This window comes from Ictalurus furcatus, chromosome 3, assembly GCF_023375685.1.
Source record: "Ictalurus furcatus strain D&B chromosome 3, Billie_1.0, whole genome shotgun sequence".
Lineage (NCBI taxonomy): Eukaryota > Metazoa > Chordata > Actinopteri > Siluriformes > Ictaluridae > Ictalurus > Ictalurus furcatus.
The window spans coordinates 10,798,748-10,814,852 of NC_071257.1; the positions used below are offsets into that span (position 1 = coordinate 10,798,748).

General features: G+C 40.8%; 1 protein-coding gene across 2 annotated transcripts in view; it reads right to left on the reverse strand.

Moving 5' to 3' along the window:
* LOC128605365 (uncharacterized) overlaps positions 1-16,105 on the reverse strand; it is a 28,053-nt gene extending 11,948 nt beyond the window's left edge. For both annotated transcript variants that reach the window (XM_053620729.1, XM_053620727.1), the window contains exon 1: positions 15,458-16,105. In XM_053620729.1, the coding sequence (XP_053476704.1) occupies positions 15,458-15,461 (4 nt within the window). In that variant the 5' untranslated portion in view covers positions 15,462-16,105. The remainder of the gene's footprint in view (positions 1-15,457) is intronic.

The following is a 16,105-nucleotide window of genomic DNA, read 5'->3' on the forward strand; positions in this document are numbered from 1 at the left end:
GGCAGCTTTACAGGCACAATGATGCACATTTCTCTCAGGTGACCTTTCCTCTGACCTGCCAGAACACCACACAAATCACCACCAGAGACCAGCCAGGAACTTCTCCTCTATGAAACGCCACATCAACTCACTTTCAGTTAAAATGTCTTAAGGCTGCAGCACAATAGCTGCATAACTGATGGGCGAAAAATGCAATACATTAAACACAAACATGCAATACTCTGTGCCAACTTGTGTTGGTTTTTAAATTAATTTGTAGGGGGCCAGTTTATTCATTGGTGTAACAGATTTCCCCTCGCGCGGAGCGCTGAAGCAAGCAGCACGCTCAACAGCCCATAGCGCCACAGTGCGTGCTTCCTGATTGTCAGTGACTTTGTTTACTTTTGATATGTGTGTTTTGTTTTGGTTTCTGTCCTGTCTCTGCCCCTGTTGTGTTATTGGTTATTTCCTAATGTCTCAGTTGTCCTCATTTCCACCTTTGATTACGTTAATTATTTAAACCCCTCACAAGTCTTTGCTCAGGATGAAGAATTGTGTGTTCTGTGTTTTCCGCCAGACCCGTACTAAACCTTTGTTATTTGTTCTGTGTTTCATGGTTTTGATCCTGTTTCTTCCTCGCAGTTCCCGATTCTCATCCAAACCCTGTTTATGTCCATTTGCAGAACTCCTCGCTTGTTTCTTGACTACATTTTACCTTTTGAATTGGAATCATCTGCCTGTCTTCTAAATAAAAGCTCTTAACTGCACTTGCATTCATCTCAGCCTCACCTACATGGCAACTGGTTTTGAATGTAGGAGTTACAGTATTTCCAGCAGCAATATGGATTACTATATTGACATAAAAATAATGTAGTTTATCAAAAGACTAACTGCATTAAGCAATAAACAGTAAAACAAGCAATTAAAACATTTAATCAAATTATAATTTGTTTTTGCATTTAAAACTGCATTCATTCACTGAGGTATACTGTTGTGCAGTTAGAAGCTGTTTTCTTTGGTGTTTCCTAGTCAGAGATTGAGTTACAACCTTTAGTTGAATGCAGCATTATATGTTTATTTATTTATTTATTTATTTATTTATTTTTTATCAGAAATTAATATAGCTTATTATGGTGCATTTCTTTAAGATATAAAAATGTTTCCTTGCAACATGTTTGAATAAAGTAGGCATAAAATATCCATGTAAGACAAAGGGTGGTGTCTAAGACTTGCACAGTACTTAATGTCTGCAGTCAGGTTCCAAGTTTAAGCTCTGTGAGCAGATAGACTGACAGAGCTAAAATGGGGATAAGAGGTGGTGACAACTTAAGGGCTTTTCACACAGGAGGTGACAAATGACGCTCCAGCTCCATCTGCCTGATCAGAATTTCCCACCATTCAGCTTAGCTTTTCATTTTATAAATGAAAGTCATTTGTATTTTAAAATACTTCACCAGTATAGACAGCGGGTCGGCATACAAACAGAAATAAGAGCTATGTTACATATTTGACTGTGATTTGTTAACCATGTTAACTAATTGGCAGTCGTTTGAAATCTGTGCCACTTGTAGATTATTTGCCATACAATGGAATGATGTATTTAAAATAATTTGGAGATCTTTTTAGGGGCTGTTTACTCGACAACGTTTTCAACTAAAAACTGAAAACTTTTTATGCATTTTGGCAGTTTGTTTGCACGACAACAGTGTTTTGGGGCCTGAAAGCAAAAACTTTTGAAAACAGATTTCAAAGTGCAAGTTTTTGAAAACAATGTCATCATTGTCTTTGTGCAAACATCCAAAAACAAGAATCTGTGAAAATGATGTCATGCGCACACTTATTACATGTTCAGTCTATAGGCATGCGCACAAGTACTTCAAAAGTGTAGATTTACTGCATCACTACTACAACCAACTAAGATGCATTTGTTACATACGCCAAATTATTAACCCACATCTACACTGACGAAGGGTATTAAAATCTTATAATTATCTTTGTAAACGTCTGTTTTGGAGTATATGTGTATCCTTTTATTGCTAATAAAATGTAGAAAGCAGACTGACTGCCACTGTCTCACTATTTGCACTATTTAGATTTTTTTAGAATGAGCTTTGTTAACAGAATTCTGACCTGGAGCACAAGAAAAGCTAAAAGATGCATTTCATGTGCATTAAATTATAATATATTAGGAAAGTCTCAGCATTTATTAACCAAGAAAAATAAGCCAAATCTGTGCTTGACAAGTGAGTTTTCACAATTCCTTATGACAATTAATAATTTTCCATTAACTTTTTTTGTACTCCATGTAGATCATAAACCATTGAAATCATTTGAGAAATGTAAACATTATTGTGCTTTTTATCCAGAAAAACCACAGCTCCCCCCGTTTACTTGTATTTGTTTATAGGGCAGTCTTGCCCGGATCAATATGGCAGACACGTTGACGTGAATGCTTATGTGCGCAGGCGCATAGTGTTTCTTTACAAAGTGACATTGCCAACTACTGGCCTTGCATGCATAATACAGTTTTTTTAGTCGTTTTCAGGGATCCGTGTGAACAGGGATCGTTTTCACAACATTATCGTCTGTACACGAAACTTTTCAAAAAACGTAAAGGAAAATGTTTCCTTTTTTAGTACATCATTGTTGTGTAAACATACCCTTGAATCCCTTGCCAGACTCATAGGCATCCACAACCTTTTTCTGAAGGCCTTATAGATCTCTTTATATTTTGGCATGATGACACCACACACCTCAATAATAAAGTGAACACCAGACACTAGATATGAGAGGGGTATACATACGACAGTTTCCACCTGCACTTCCTAAGAGGTTCTAATCACTGGCACCCAATCTTGAACATCTGAGTCTAATTTTATGGATTTGAAGGTGTGATAAATGTAGGGATTTACTTACTTTTTCCATGTGACTGATCTGTTTTTTGAAAAAGTGAAAATTACTACAAAATGTCGATTTTATGTGTCATTTGATCGAGTTTATCACCTTTATTAATAGGCACTGTTTCAAAGAGGATCAAATGTTTGTTTGTCCAAATATGTAAAAAAAAAAAAAAAAAAAAAAAAAAAAAAAAAACGTCTGGGTTATGCATGTAGCCCTGTTCCCTGAGAAGGGAACGAGACGTTGCATTTAGCAAAACGCTATGGGAGCGCCCTCGCACGTGACTGGCATTTGAAGCTTGTGTAAAATCATGCCAATTTATAGGCCTGCCATGATCAGCTGACCTGGCAATTAAGCGCGATATATTGCGTGATATATATATATATATATGGCACCTGTGAACTGCACAGTCAGCTTCTATTATCTGAAGTGAAGACGCAATTCACAGGTCTACCCCAGTATGACAAAGCTACGCAACGTCTCGTTCCCTTCTCAGGGAACAGGGTTAAATGCATAACCCAGACGTTCCCTTTCAAAGGGAAATGGTACGGCCTGTTCAAAAAGACAAAAGCCCGAGGGTCACTGCAAGACACTCGAGCCCAGGGTGGAATGAATATCCAGGCTGTAATATCGAATGAATATGTGTGGCATAGACCACCCTGCAGCAGCACACACATCCTGTAAGGATACCCCATTGGACAAAGCGTTCGAGGAGGTGACCCCTCCTAGTGGAATGAGCCCTTATGCCCAGAGGCTTAGCGAGCCAGTGCATCATAAGCAGTGGAGATTGCTTCCACTATCCAATTAGAGATGCACTGCTTTGACACAGCATCACCTCTACTGTCGCTGCCAAGCAGACAAGCAGCTGCTCCGACTTACACCAGTGGCTGGAGCGGTGGACGTAAGTACAGAGAGCCCTTACTGGACACAGCAGGTGCATTCTCTCTTCTTCCGGTGTGAGGAACAGAGGAGGGCAGAAAGCCTGCAACACCACAGGCTGGGCAGCAGATGTAGGCTCCTTAGGAATATAATACAGCCTAGGATACAGGAAGGCCTTGGCTAATCCAGGGGTAAAGTCAAGGCAGGAAGGGGCAACTGAGAGAGCTTGTAGATCTCCTACTCCTTTGAGAGATGCCAGGGCCAGCAGAAGAGCTACCTTTAGAGTCATAAGCTTCTCAGAGGCTGAATCTAAGGGTTCAAATGGGGCACCTGACAGACCTTCCAGGACCACAGAAGGTCCCAGGAAGGTATGCGCAGCCTGCAGATGGGCCTCAGCTGCCTGACACCAAGCATAAACCTCGAAGTTAGAGGATGTTGCTCCACAGAGGCTCCACCAACAGGGGCGTGGCTGGCCAAAATGGCGACCCCGTATACCCTGATTGTAGAAGGAGCCGACCCTGCTGAGAAACGTCCTTGTAAGAGCTCCATGACTGTTGCTATTGTGCAGTTCACTGACAACACAAAAGCCGCCACTTGAGCACATACAATTTCCTCGTTTATGGTGCTCTAGGGTTCAACATGGTCTCTACAACCTCAGTTGTGAGATCAGAAGCTGGTCCCCCTCAGGGGCCAGACTCACAGTTTCTATAAGTCTGGTGGTAAATCAGCCATCCGGCTTGAGACAGTAGATCCACCCTAAGGGCTGAAATGAACTCCAGAACTCCAGGACTGTAGCTATTGCGCAGTTCACTGGGTCTACAGTGGATCCTTGTGGATGGGAATCTCCCACGGAGTGCCATCTAGCAGGGATATTATCTCCGAAAACCATATTCAAGCTGGCCAATAAGGTGCTACTAGCAGCAGACAGACTGTCTTGGCGAACTCTCGCTAGAACTTGTGGGAGCAGAACGATCGGGGAAAAGCATACAGATGTGACCTCGGCCACATGTGCACCATGGCGTCCAGCCCTAATTGTGCGGGAGGAGTGAGGGCGAACCACAGTGGGCAGTGTGTTGTCTCCTCGGCGGCGAACACATGCAGTCCCGCTTGGCCAAACCTCCGCCATATGGACTCCACCACTTGTGGATGGAGCCACCAATCCCTGGGCCTCAGCTGCTGCCTCCACAGGATGTCTGCCCCCACATTCCAGTTGCCCAGAATGTACATTGCACTCACTGACAAAACTTTCCCTCAGCCCAGATTAGTTGTGCCTGCCTGAACAGGGGGCGCGGACATAATCCTGCCTGGTGGTCAATATATGAGACCACTGCTGTGTTGTCTGTAAACACATGGTGACCTCTCAATTGAGGAAGAAGGAATTTCAGTGCTAGAAATATATCCCACATTTCTAGGCAGTTTATATGCTGCTCCAGATGAGGGCCGCTCCAGAGACTGTGAGATGGGCAGCTGTCTAAGACCGCACTTCAGCCCGTGAGGGAGGTGTCCATCATTACCGTCTTGCACTAAGGAGACACCCCTAGAGTGTGACCCAAAGCAGGACCAGGAAATAACGGCTGTAAAAACCTCCCTCCCTCAGGGAACGGGGTACATGTTCTATGGCCCCATTGTCCAAGAGGGATCTTACTTCCTGTGCTAACATCAGGCTCTGGTCTGTGCTGACTATTGTGGTGAGCACACCTCTGAACCAGCGGGAGTTGAGCTCCAAACTGGACCCAGTAACCTTTTTCTATGGTAGACAGAACCCATGGAGACACATTTGGGAGTAGTTTCCATGCTGCCAGATGGTCTTTTAGTGTCGTCAATTATTCCACATTCTATTGGAGGGAAAGCATTAGATTTTCGTTGCCCTATGACAGCTCACTGACCAGAGAACACTGAAAATTTGGGACAGCCTTGGCTAGGGGAGGCCCTACAGTAGCACTGGGGGCTAACTGCCGTAACAACCTCATGTCCCCTGATACATCCCTCCATGGCCCCTCAGGACAGCTCCTCTTTGTCTGCTTGGCCTTTATGACCATTCTCAGATCAGGCCTAGTAGCAGGCAGCGACTGTGGCTGCCCAGTTCCCCTGGTTGTCTGCGGGGGTTGGCAGGCTGCCATACTTGCCTTCTGTGTCTCCCTCGCACTAGCGCTGGACCGGGCTCCACTCGTGGATGCCCGGGTGAACTCGACACAACAGGAAAGGAACTGGCTGAATGCCGCCATATGTCGGGCTCACTCAGCAGGTCTGCTTTGTAGGCCTTCAACACTGTCATTGTCGGCAGTGACCCACAAGCAAGACTACTACTGCATAGGCCTTGCCCACCAATGCCATGGTGGCCTTAGACGGTGGCTTGGATGGCAAAGCTGGCTCCCCTAAATTACCTGCCGTCGATGGAGAGAGGTAGCTCACAAGCCCCTCCTCCACCTTCAGCATAGCTAAATAGCCATGCCGTTCACTCCCCACAATGGCTGACTAATCCGACATCGTGGGGTTGTAAATATGGCTTATGCATTGTTTTCCCCCAGAATTCAATTCAGTTCAATTCAATTTTATTTGTATAGCGCTTTTTACAATAGACATTGTCTCAAAGCAGCTTTACAGAAATATCAACATGGCCTAATATCAGAAGCCTGATATTTTTTCTCACTGGGGAGAAAAAAGCTCATCCAGCCTTAGTAATCACTTCAAGCAGCTCTTTATATACTGCTCTCAATTTTTAGCACATCCTTCTGGCTCCTCAGAGTCAGAGATGAATTATTACTATTATTTTTGTATATATATATATTTTTTTGGCTTTCCATAGCGGAAGGAGTCGCAACGCGAGCTCCAAAGTCCAGCGGAGAGCCAGACCCGGAAGGCAGATCAAGAGATAGAGCAGCACTTATCTCCGGCTCCTCTTCTGGATCCATAAGAGATCCCCCGGACCTGAGACGGCTAGCTGCCTCGGCAGAGGCCGGCCCAGATCCGCGAGCCTCTGAAACTCAACTAGCTTCGGCTTCCAGGAAGAAAGTGAGTCACGATCGGAGCTGCCTAATGTAGGCGTTACAATGCATGGTCAGACCTCTCGAGGGCTGCCATCGCATGCTCCATCACTAGACACTTCACACAGAAAGTGTGCACTACTCCCCGTGATGAAACAGGAGCAAGGCGTAACACACTTCCTGAATTCTCTCACTCATTTTTCTCTCTCGTTCATTCCTTTTTTTTTCCCTCTCTTTTTTTAAAGGGATAGAAAAGTCCAGATATTTCGAGAAAAGCTAGTGAGGAAATAAAGCGTCTTTTTGTTTCTTTACACAAACAACCAACATGCAATCTCGCTGAAGATAATAAGGCTGACGGCGCGGTTCACAGGTGCCATATATACTGTATATCATGCATTGTGCTTAATTGCCAGATCACCTGATCATGGCAGGCCTATAAATAGGCATGATTTTACACAAGCTTCAGATGCTGGTCGCACACGAGGGCGCTCCCACAGTGTTATGCTAAACGCAACGTGGAGTTCCCTTTGAAAGGGAACAACAGTTTCCATACTTATACTGATTTCTTCATAGATATCCACCAGGATGATGAAGATGAGACGTGGGACCTTCTAGCAGGACAACGATCCAAAGCATACAGCAAAGGAAACTCTCATTTGGTTTCAGAGAAGAAAAAAAAAGAATGGCCCAGTCAATCACCTGAGTTGAATCCAATTGAACATTTGTGGTCTATAGCTAAAGATCAAGGTTCAGGAGAGGGCCCCCCAGAATCTTCAAGATTTAAAGACAATAGGTTTAGAAGAATGGGCCAAAATCACACCTGAATACTGCGATTAATTTGTTCATACAGGAAACGTCTTGAAGCTGTCATTACAAACAAAGGCTTCTCCACTAACTATTAAATAAATTTTAGTTAGCGTGTTCAATACTTTTTTCCTGTGTCATTCCTCTTTATTACACATAACTTCATTTATGGACTTTAATGCTATGTGAATAACCTCATTGGAAATATATTTACTGAAAAACGCATTGACGCATTCAATACTCATTTCCCCCACTGTCATTCATATATATATATATATATATATATATATATATATATATATATATATATATATATATATATATATATATTTATAGTAGCACTATGTGCTTATTGAAACGTTACTCCTTTACTCCTAATCAACCATCCTTGTTGTTTTGGTCTCCTAAACTCAAATTAATAATTTCTTTCTTTGCAATTTGGTACTTTGCCAATTCCCCACCAGCCAGCTCACACAACAGCTACCAACCGGGGAGGATGAAGGCTAGCACATGTTTCCACCAAGACATGAAGCCAGCAGCCACATCTTATTGAACTGCTGCTCATGCTGCATGACAGACCAATGTAACACACTCAGAGGCAAATGCTATATACCTTAGGCTATGTCAACATTAATCCGGATAAATTTGAAAACGCACCATTTTCTCTAAATTTTGGCCTTCCCTCCATACTAACACAAATTGTTTTTGTCCAGTGTAAACAGAGCTTTTCACAAATGCTTTTCCCAAGTCGAGAAATTTGAAAATGCTGTTTTCGTGTTGTAGTGTGGACTGAGAAAACAGAAATATTCAAAAACGATGACCTATTTTTAGTCATGTGACCCATTCAACACAATACAAACAAGACGGTGGATGATGTTGTACTTGATAACTTTGTTAAATGTGCATGATAGTCAATGGTAGTACATATGTAGAACCAAAGTGTGCGAGGGTGTGGAGGGAGATTCAAAAGAACCTTAACTGAGCTCTGAGCTCACATTTATTCAGACTGTGCATTTCAGCATGCTTTCAAAAACTTCAGAAAACAAACACTCACGGCTTTCGCTCTGTCAGGTTCAAGTTCACGCTCCTTGGCATGTATATATGTCACGCAAGCTCTGCCAAGTGTATTCACACTCTGTCTCTCGCTCTCTCACTTTCGGGTTGCAGGAGGCACAGAAATCACAAACAGACACCTCGGGCTATTAAGACACAGGTGACAATCATCACACCTTACCTGCCAGTTCAACCTGTCTCCTCCCCATTCACAGTTGACGTTCCACCACGCCCCTGGCACCACATAATCCCACCGCCCAACTCAGGCCGGGGAACTGTCCGACCTGCAGCTGACTACACAAAAGTGTGATTAGATGATTTACTATATCCTTCCTGGCAGTTTGAACCAATCTGGCCATTTTCTTCTGACCTCTCTTATCAACAAGGCGTTTCCACCCATATAACTGGAAAATATGTGGAAACACTCATGTCTTATTGGCTGAAAGCTCTCAGTTCTGCCAAACGCCTGTGCCTCCCCTTGGTTAGTGACACCAAACTAGCCTAGTTAGAAAAGTTTTATATTTTATTCGTCTGGTAGTCCTGATCATGTCATAAATTGATGAGCTAAAATTACTGAAAGAACTATGAGTTTCACTTTGTAGTGTATTTTTGTAGGTTTGATAGGTTTTGAAAGTAAAGTGAATGTAAAGTAATTCGTAATCTGATTTTTTTAAAAAAAATTTTTACATGCAGTAATCAGTAACGTAATCAAATTACAATTTTAAAGTGGTAATTAGTAATCTGTAGTGGATTACTTTTTTGAGTAACTTACCCAACACTGATCATTTGTTACACAAATATATATCATAGTGCCATATTTCTAAGTGGTGCAACTTTTTACTTCTGTCAAGTAGTATACTTAATATGCTTCCGATTTTGCACTATATTTTTTTGTGCTTGCATTCTTTCTTTTGTATTTCCTATTTGACACTTTTTAGCCAAAAACACGTGGCTAAGAATTTAGATGATTGGCTTAACTTAATTGTCACTGTCTTACTGCTCTCTATTCACATACAACATCTACACAAAGCATTCAGAAAGCTATGTGCATCTGGTTCATTACCTCCCGAAGTTCTCTCATGTGCCCCCACTGAGGTCTGAGGTCTGAAAACTCCAGACGCCATTCTAGGCATCTAAGGACTCTGCACTACATTATCTATGCACCCTGGTTTAGAACTACACAGGCTCACACCAACTCTTCTATCGTACTTGTTCTGTCCTTTGCTGAAGTCTAACCATTCTTTTAGCACAAGATCTCACTAGTTCAGTGGTGAAATGAACTAACCTCCTTCACTCCAAACAAATCTTTATTCGTTATATTTTATCTTCTGACAATATCTAACTTAACACTATTTGTTTGTTTTATAATTATTGCATTATTATTTATCCTCTTAGGTTTGTCCTTTCCGTGGCTCATTGTAAGGGTGTCCAAAAAGTCAGGAACCAATGGGAATCTGTTCAGCAAAATACTCAAAAACATAAAACAGTAGCTGAAAAAAATGTGTAGAGTATAAGGGTGAACATGAAGAGCATATGTTATAAATAATAAATACAAAATTAATCATATGTATTTTTATTCTTATTGGTTCCTGACTTTTAACACACCCTGTATTATGCAGTGTTTATGCGATTACATTTGAAATTGTCTTTTTGTTACCACCTACACCAATCCAGCACTCTAGCACTTCGACTCTTGTCTTTCAAGTTATGAATCCTTGCAGAATCACGATGCTTTGTAACTTTGCAGCTTCAACTATTTCAGGAGTCACTCTGGATAAAAGTATCTGCAAATATTTGGTATTGATTCATTCTTGAGATGATCTTATTCCTTAGTACATCACAAGATTAGAATCAGAAAATCAAAGAAAAAATTAAAGTAAAATGTAAATAAAAATGTTGATGAAAAACAAATAAACCATGGAAGCACAGGCTGAGATCTGATTAATTAAGCTCTGAAATGAGCATTGTGTCGTTAATCTGAGGACACCCTGTGTGTGTGTGTGTGTGTGTGTGTGTGTGTGTGGCAGAGTAAGTGTGATGTGTCTTGGCATGGTCCCTGTGAGCATGGAGAGTCTGGGTCGGGGGAGACAGCCCTGGCCAAGTGTTCCTAGGTCTCTTGAAACTAAAGAGCCAAAGGCAAATGAATAAATAAACATTTCCTTCCAATATGCTGCCCGTTCCCATGTTGTTGGCAGGCTGGGAAAACTTGTGAGTCCAGTCACTGTGTGCACATTTGTTAGACAAACAGCACTGATTTGCCTTTCCCTCCTCCATGTCTCTGTCAGAGCCGAAGTTAGTGAGTATTATTTATTTGACTTTACAAAGTCTTGTAGTGTGTTAGAAAGAAACAAAATAATTCAATAGAATCTGCAAAAAGACGATGAGAGGAGAAATTGTGGAGGATGCAGCCATGGGAAATTGGTTCTCACGGCAGCCGTCGCTCTCACACACTTCTACCAGCTTATTGCTCACCGTCAGGCTGGAGATTATATTCTAACCTTGACATCACTGCGGCTTGTAAATCAGCAGTTGGGTGCCACCAGCATTTCATTGCTGACATGCCAAACACACTGGGTGGGCCACAGCATATTAAAGTGGATATAAGCAGCCTAAGTACTAAGAATGAAGTATGATCACAACAATTCGACCCCTTAGCATCACTGGTCACAACCTAACAGGATTTGTGGGCATCACGCAGTTTAAACTCCAAATAGTACACACTGCTTAACACCTTGGCAATTATCAGCTACTAAGACACAGCTAAGGACTTATTTATTTACAGACGTATAGATGAATTCTAGCAGAATCAGCATATGGTGCTATTTATCAGAATATTCAGATCACGCGAGATCAATGTGACACATACTCTAGCTTGAAGCATGATAATAATTCCTTTCATATTTTATTCATGCAGTATTGCCTCCTCATTACACACCTTAGCATTGTCTCATCTCAGCAACTGTGGCATTGCTTTGTGGCCTTGCTGAGGTTTGCACCTAAATGCAACAAACACACACACAAACACATAGGCAAGCATGTGCATGCACACACACACACACACACACACACACACACACACACACACACACACACACACACACACAGCTCCAGGGACCCATCTGCTTCCCCTTTATTAATTCATCAGGCTTAACCATGCAGCTTTTTATTACATTGTTAGGTCTGAATTGGAATCTAACACTTCTGTGATTCCCAGTTCTCCTTAGATCTCTTCATTTCTCACCCAGTTCTCTCATCACCGTTTCCAGGCTATACACCACGGACTGTATAGGGACTGAAAATAAACATTACATTTACACTATATATATATAAATCAAGGTCCAATAAAGACAAATCAATATCTCCTACAAAATGCATAGCACTGCATTGATTTTACTGCAGAAAATATTGCTTTAGAAAGGGTTAAGTATTCATAGCTCAACATGATAGGTCTTTAGTGGGGAGCAAACAAACAACACACTTCTTTGTCATCAAGACTGGAGATGATAATTACAGATTAAACAGATTTGTTGACTACTTAGCCTGAATTGACAAGCATTCCTGGCCAGTCCAACGCTATGTTGGATCAACACAGATTTGAGAATCACGCCTACCCTGAAAACAACTGGACAAACCCATTCTTCATACTGGCATCTGAATGGCAGTTCCTGTGGCCAGATGCTCTCTGACTGAGCCAGCTGACTCTTACACTTACAGCGAGTAGATCTGTAGTGCTGGTCTCAGCCGACTCCAGTCTGGCCAACACACACACACAAAAATTGTAAAATATGCTTTTATTTCTGCAATCTTTGAGCTACTGGCTTCTGCCTTAACATAAGCTCAATACTGCCCTCCAGTGGTCACTGTAGCAATATATGGAAAGAGACAAAGAATTCATTACTCTGCTGCCATGTGATTTAAACTGAACTAATATTAATATTCTGACAAGTGCACAGATCATCATTGCTTAAATACATGCAGGCATATTTATTAAAGACACACATGAAAAAGCTAATATATAAGTAGAAGATGAAGGCTAGTTAGATCAATAAATGAATGCAATGTAAAAATGCCAATACAGCCTTCAGGAAAAAGAAGTTATTTAAATATTCACATACTCATTTGGAAAGACCTTTGGGTTGCAAGGTAACTGTAAATTTACAAAACCTGAAAGATACCATTCGCTTTGTCTTGCATACAACTCCACAAGGCTTATATTTATTAATACAGTCCCACTAGAAAGTTTGTGAACCCTTTACAATTTTCTATTTATGCATAAATTTGACCTAAAATGTGATCAACTCTATATCTAAGTCCTAAAACTAGATAAAGAGAACCCAATTACACAAATGATGCAAAAACATTATAGTTTTTACATTTACTTACAGTTTTAAAGAGTTCACTTGGCACATGCTTATGATTTTTTTTTTTAAAATAGCAGCTGGATGTAATATTGGAAGTAAAACAAGAGGCATAGAGGCATAAATAATTGCTAGAAAATAACTTTTTCTCAGTATTATGGCCAGCACGCCACCAAAAATATATAACTTAATCTTAGGCTTCCTCAAAGACTGTAAGACAGAACAAGTACAAACTTATTAGATGTGCCTCTTCAATCACACTTAATCATGCATGGAGGGACACACAGACATCAAAGACTCATGTTCCCCTCACAATAATGACCACAGAACATACACTTGTGCCATTACAGTCCTTGCCCTCCATTCAGCTCAAGTAGCTTCGGTATGACTCTGTGTCACAACTTGCCAGCATGGCATGTCACTAAGGCAAGCGTCTCTTTAAGCTTCTTGTTTCCTCCAACAAACAGCCATGTCATCATAATCACACCACAGGATGACAGATATGTTTTGACATGTCGGCCAAGGAGCTTCCAGGCAGTGGGACATGGGCAGGAAACAACACTGATACTGCACACCAGGCACTACATGATATCATAAAGGTTTTTGAAAGGGTGCACAGACTGGACTGCCAGAGAAATCCACACAAGAAGAAAGTCTTCTTAACGATAGCGTTCTGGGAGCAGACACAGAACATAAAACACAAGACTGGCAGACAAGAGCCAAATGACAGATGGAAAATATAACCCAAGCACCCCACCCCCAACCAACACCGAAATGCTACTTATGATGACATACTATCAGAATCAAGCCAAAGAACGCTTATAAAACTGCATAAATAGAATACAATAAAGTGTAAATCAATAAATCACAAGAATCCGTTTCCTGAATGGTGATGGTTGAAAATCCTAAGCAAATATGGCAATACAAGGAAGTCAAATATGTTCTTCAAGCCACCGTAAATGAGGTGCCACTATCTTGACAAAGTCAAAAACTACATGAAGGCAGAGTATGATGATTATAAACAATTATACATAATTATTTAAAAGGCAGTAAGAAATTGGAAGCCAATTTAGGATCTAAAAATATCATATAATTTCACCACATGGTACTGTATCACATCTGTTAGCTTGGTGACATGAAGGATTTCATTAAAGATTCATTAAAGATTGTTGGGGGGGGAGTAATGCCTTTGAGTGTAAAAATGATTAAGCCACAGTGCAGTACAAGGCTTGTCTCCATCCCTGCAGTCTGAAAACTGAACAGATGATAAAGTATCTGTGGGCATCAATGTGTCTGTGGGCACCCTGGTTCTCTACTGTTGTCTCTCTAAAATCTATATACAGTATATATGTCCACATATAAATGGTTTTAAGGTAACTGCTTATTGGTGTTACATATGTAAACTAGTGATTAATGGGTGGTTTTCCCAACAGCCTTTTGGACCACAGTCTTATTTATGTGTTTTTAGAAAATTCTTACTCAGTCTTGTTCTCCCCCATGATGATGTGGTGATATTTTACATTTCCTTTGCTAATTTGCCCTCTTTGCATACTTCTCGTGGGAAATTTGGTTTCAGCAAACATGGCTATTTATTTTACTTAAATGAGGCACTAATTCACTCAGATTGTGTAATTAAAACAATGCATACAACAGAGTGGCATTTTATTTAGCAACTAATTGTGCTGACACCGGGGAACAGAGTGTTTTATGTATTCACTTTCTAGGAGATTGGAGTGGAAAAAATATAGGATCTCTGCTTGTCTTTAATTTGTACTCTGAATTTTAAACAGGCCAGAGTTAATCAGAGCTCTGTGGGGGAATATCACATTACCTTTTAACATCACAGATGAACGTATAATTACACAATGGATTCCCGATTCCATCAGACATAATGAAGCTCTTGTTTACCAACAAGTGTTTTTAATATGAACAAATCAATTAAGTAATTTGTGCTTAGCTACACCCTGGCAAACACTGTATTGTCTTCATAGAACAATTAACACAGGTTAGGTTACATTACATTTGCTGATGATAACACTGTCACATGAATACATGTAAAAATTGAGAAAGTATATAAAAAAAATTACACACCAGTGTTTGATGGTGAACACTGTAAAGAAAAAACGGCCAATCTTTCAAACAATTCACTGAACTTATAAAAATCTATAGCCAACAGCAAAATCTAATCTTAATTATTGTCCATACAAAATGCCTGTTTATGTATTAGAGGGGAAAAGCACCAAATCCAAATCTTTAAATGACACGTTAGGATTGTCAGAATTCATATAAAAAAAATCCAGCTGGCTTTGAAACTAGGATCTTAACTTTCACTATCCTTTACAGCCAAGGGAGCCATTACAACACAAAAAAAAACCCTAAGCAGAGGCCAGATTTTATTTTATGAGTATTACCGGTGCAGCTGGTGATAGAAGTAAATTTATCTTGTGTGAAAAGGAATCTCCTTTGCCTGTGTTTATTGTGAAAAGGTTGAGGAGTACTTACACATTAGGACTGCAACGCAATCTGGGTCGCGCTGCTTGAAATCATAACCACTTATCCCGAGGCCGAGCTTTTCTCCATGAGCCCCTCGCTGCTGGGGATCTGCCAAGCAGAGCAGAGGAAAATTGGATAGAGAGCTCTGTCAGTGATAGCGGAACATCTTGCTGACACTTTGGGTAATGTATTTTGAAGTCTCTGTTATTCTAATGACCTTGTGCGATTTTGCTTTAACCACCATTACAATTACATTTTACTTTTGGTCACAGATCGGGGCTTCGATGTCCCAGGAGAAAGACAGAATTGCTCAATTTGAGTCGCTTTTTGAGTTGCATAGAAGAAATCAGGCTCCTGACAGTGTCCACTTGGAGGATATTCAGTTTCTACCATAAAAGAGGAACATTTTCATCAAGACAATAAATCTAGATTTTCAGTGTTTGCACTGTATATCATATTCTGCAGTTCTTCCCAATTATGCAGACTGATTTATTTTCCTCTGCATTGTGTTTTTGTCTTCATGGTCAGAGAGATGAGATGGCTGTAGCTGTGAAGTAAACAGTGACTCTTCAGAAAGCCTGCTCAAATTATTTTTTCACACATTATCAGAGCCTGACAGGTTGTTAAAACACAGATATTTTATCATCCTATTTCAAT